The sequence below is a fragment of the Euprymna scolopes genome, chromosome 40 (assembly GCF_053919585.1).
Source record: "Euprymna scolopes isolate OS-2025 chromosome 40, ASM5391958v1, whole genome shotgun sequence".
In the NCBI taxonomy this organism is placed as follows: domain Eukaryota; kingdom Metazoa; phylum Mollusca; class Cephalopoda; order Sepiida; family Sepiolidae; genus Euprymna; species Euprymna scolopes.
The window spans coordinates 14,502,519-14,507,003 of NC_136521.1; the positions used below are offsets into that span (position 1 = coordinate 14,502,519).

The following is a 4,485-nucleotide window of genomic DNA, read 5'->3' on the forward strand; positions in this document are numbered from 1 at the left end:
AGAAAAAGACTAGTTTTGATCAGTGTCTAGACGACGGAAACAGGTGAGAGGGCGTCTTTCTTCGTTTCTTCCCTCGAAGCTGTATTCCTGGTCTGCAAATCCTAATGTCTGTTAACGTCTTCCTTAAAAACCCAAAAATTTGTAACAAAAGAATTGTTTAAGGAAAGGAACACAAAAACTTTTACAAATGAAAACGTATTTATTTAAGTAACATGCACTGTTGAGTGTAGGTTGCCAAAAGTTAAGACAGTGTAGCAATGAAGAAGGTAATAGTAAAGTATTTTATTGAGTTTTACATCATCCAATAAAAAATAACCTTGCTGAAGGTCGATTGTTCTGGGCAAGAAAAACGACATATTTCTTAGATAGTAACTGTAAGCTTTATGGGACTGCTTTGTATATCTCAAAAGAAGCTGGAAGTAGTCATTGGAAGGACGACTAAAATTAATACGTCTAGGAGTGTAACCAAATCATCTTGCAGGGGCTGCTCCCCGCAAGTAGAAAGAATTTTTAATGGTTATGATTGGAAAAACTGAAATTTTATTAATTTTTTTTTTGGAATTGTGATTGTTAACATATCGATTTCTATCACACAATATACATAAACAATGATATATATATATATATATATATATATATATATATATATATATATATATATATATATATACTAAACGAACTAGTTTAAAAATAAGTGTGATTTTCAGCTTGACGGCTCAACTAATTCCACTCTTTGTTTCGTTTTTACGATATTTAAAAATTGTTTACGACATTCTTTTGATTTCTTTCATTTTGAAAAAAAGGGTTTTTATTCTCGAAATACCATGCCGTTCATATTTAACAGTAAGTCAACATTTAATTATTTGTATCTGTGCTTGTTTTTGAAAAATAAATACACATACGAATATTTATAAAATCTACAAGATCTTCATGGAATTTTCCACTTTTATCCTTACTCTTGATTTAAATAATAAAAAAGTACAAGGTCCAACGATAAAACTGTCGCACTAGAACATACGACATGATTCCATTTCCATTTGATGAAAACCTGTTTGCTTATTTTGTTGCAGGCTATCTACTATTTGGCTAGTTGTGTACAAATCCCAAGAGCGATAGAGACTTTCTATCATGTCTGAAAGTTACACAATATTAAACGAGCGATCCAACAGGACCATTGTTAACACTCGAAAAATTCAAATCCAGACAGTTCAACGCTTAAGGGCACATCTCACCGAAGTTTCCAGCTAGGGTTATGATCTTTGGTGTTGTTTCAAGTGAGGGCCACCTCACATTTTCGAAGTCGGCTTGAAAGTCAATACCAAAGTATACCTGGATGTGCTGAAGAGTATGCTGATCCCCGGTGCAATCAGGTGGCCGCTGGCAGACCCTGGGTGTGATAGCAGTACTCGGCGCCGGCCCATAAGTTCAAAGAAACCCAAGCTTGGCTTCAGGAGGAGTTCTACAACTTTATACCCTTTTCTCACTGCCCCCTCCTTCTCCGACTTGAACCCGTTAGACTACTTCGTTTGGTAATACGTCGAGAACATCACCAGCATGACCTCCAATAACACCAAAGCCAGCCTGATCACCGACATCCGCTGAGTATTCACAGAATTCCCGCCGACGCTTGTTGAAAAGGCATACTCCCCGTTCCCGACCCGTATCGAGGCGATGATTGAGACTAAGGGCGGCTACATTGAATAAATGTAAGCTCTACTATATAATCAAGTTATCTGAATTGATTTTTTAAATAAACGTTTTAAAATAAAACTGTAGTGCTGTTTTCTTTAGGGCGACAAATTTATCGTTTCACGCTGTAAATATTGATTTGACATTATTCATGCCCTCCGCTCCACCCTTGTTGCATTTGGCACCATAGTGTTGCAATTATAGAAGAGACAAAAGCGAAACTATTCTTGTTTGGTGCCACTTACCAGAAAGAAATAATTCTTAAGCTTTTGTTAAAAACAAAAGAGGTATTCTAAAAAGAGAAAGATTTAATAGACTTATTTGATAAGTGTAAATAGCGATTTTCTTTTAATGTCTCAATATCCCGAGCCGTAACATTAAATACTACTTTTTTAACATCTAATAGAAAAATTTCCACTTTTATGCTTACTCTAGCCTCATGTGAAAAATACCGGTTTTACCATTATTTATACACCCATCCCCCAACGGTTACCGTAACACTACAATTGTAGAAGATACAAAGCGAAGCTATTCTTGTTTAATACCATTTACGCCAGGACAAGGAAACAATCTCTTAAGTTTTTTGTGAACAAAAATGCGCGTATGCTTAAAAGAGAAAGATTTGATCAGCTTATCTGCTTTCGGTTTCTTAATATCCTGATATGTGACCTTAATTGTACTTGTTAAACTTCTAATAGAATTTTTAAAATGTTATGCTTTCTCTTGCATCAGTTTTACGCAATCACGGCTAATCTTACAACTCTACAATTGGAGAAGAGCCAAACAGCGAAATCATTCTTGTTTGATTGTATTTCGTATGTAACTTCCATCATAAAAAAGAAAACAATTGTCTATAGTCAAGATGGTCTGCCCTTTCTGACGTCCGGTCTCTCTTTCTATTGGACTTGATAATTACACTTTGTCAAGCGGACAGAGAAATCCATTCTTAACATAGGGAAAGAGTGTTTTTCACATTATCTGAAAGAAAGATAATCATTAATCAGAAGGAGCTATATATTGCTTGTCATTGTCGGTCCGTATGCGATGTAGAAACAGAAAGTCATTAACAGCAAACAATCTTGAGCTTATGCAAAATAATTTTTTTGAGATTTTGTCAAGTGCACGAATTCTAAAAGTCTGAATTGTCACGTCTTTTTAAGTATTCTTTGATTTGCGGGATAGAGGCAACTCTTTGCCGCAAGGCTTTTATTCGGGGATAATCGTCCAATAGAATTGGGTTTTCGCTCAATGGGTTCTCGAGGGCAGCAAAGCACATCAGGTCACACAACTTTATCTGAATGAAAAAAAATAACGAAAGAACGTTATTAATATCGACATGCATTCACTCAACAGAGTTGAACAGGTATCATAACAAAACATTGTCATAGAGAAAGCATATGAAGAAATGTATATATATATATATATATATATATATATATATATATATATATATATATATATATTAAATTGTAATTCAATGAATTTCAAAAAACTCTCATTGAAATGAAATGAAGTGGTTGAGTTTCATATGAAAGAATTTTTATTATTCTAAGCAAGACAAATAATGCTTTAGAAAATTAATCTCCTTAACCTATAGGGTTTCGATGTCTACTATCTCATCAGAGGAGAGAAAATATTAGGAAATACTTATAAAGGTATGCACCCTATTTGCTAAAGTCAATGAGACATGGAAAGTCAAAGTCCAAATAATAAATTTATCAGAAGTCCTGTAGTAGGAGGATTTGCAGAAAAAGGATATGAATGTTTTTTTTTTATATCCAGCTTGCTTGGTAAAATCCATGTTATACGTTCTTTACATCCGTTTGGTAATGAGGTCCAAGTTATACATTGGGTAATCCGCATAGCTGTGTAGACATCCGAATCGTCACGTTTCCATAACAACTGATTGTTAAATAAAAACTATTCTGAAGTATATATATATATATATATATATATATATATATATATATATATATATATATATATATATTAGAAAAAAAATTCCCAAAGGTTAAATATATCGAAATCTATTAGCCAGTGGCAATGTACATATAAAAAAAAAAAAAAAAAAATTTAAGTCAGGTAAATTGACTCAAATATTAAGCAACATGATTAACATTTCTGTAATCGAAAATTCATATATTTTTTAACAATATAAAGTTTAAAACTAACAATTGTTACACCCGAAATATACAAATAGTATGTAATCTTTTTCCTTGTTGCTTTGGTTTTTGCAAGTATATATATATATATATATATATATATATATATATATATATATATATATATATATATATATATATATATATATATATATATAGCAGTATAGTTACATTCAAAGATCCAAATATTTATTTTTAATGCAAAACTGGTCTTCCAGCATATATATATATATATATATATATATATATATATATATATATATATATATATATATATATATTACAATTTCGGTACAGTTTTTTTTTATAAATCCGTTTTATTATGCAGCAACAAACGTTTATTATTATACCAATGCCGTCTCTATTCGTGCATATACCCTTCAGAAGAATTAGATATTTTTTGCTAGAAAAAACATATGACAATACAATGCTGCAAGAAGAAAAAAGTTCATTGAAGATTTATCCTTGTGTGTTTGTTCCGGCAGCCATCTTTGTTCGTATTCTTTTTTTTTTCCTCGTATAGCATTAGATTGTCATGCATTTTTCAAACTTAGCAAAGATTTTCTAATTTTTCTTAAAAGTATACACACGAAAAGAGACGGTATTGAAATAATAATAATAATCGTTTGTTTCT

The 4,485-nt window shown here is 31.8% G+C and overlaps 1 protein-coding gene across 1 annotated transcript in view; it reads right to left on the reverse strand.

Annotated features, from left to right (window-relative positions):
* Positions 1 to 1,861: 1,861 nt before the first annotated feature.
* Positions 1,862 to 4,485, reverse strand: part of LOC145265716 (S-crystallin 4-like) — a 25,250-nt gene continuing 22,626 nt past the window's right edge. Inside the window, exon 6 of the mRNA XM_080121771.1 lies at positions 1,862 to 2,983. Coding sequence (XP_079977897.1) covers positions 2,819 to 2,983 — 165 coding nt within the window. The 3' untranslated portion in view covers positions 1,862 to 2,818. The remainder of the gene's footprint in view (positions 2,984 to 4,485) is intronic.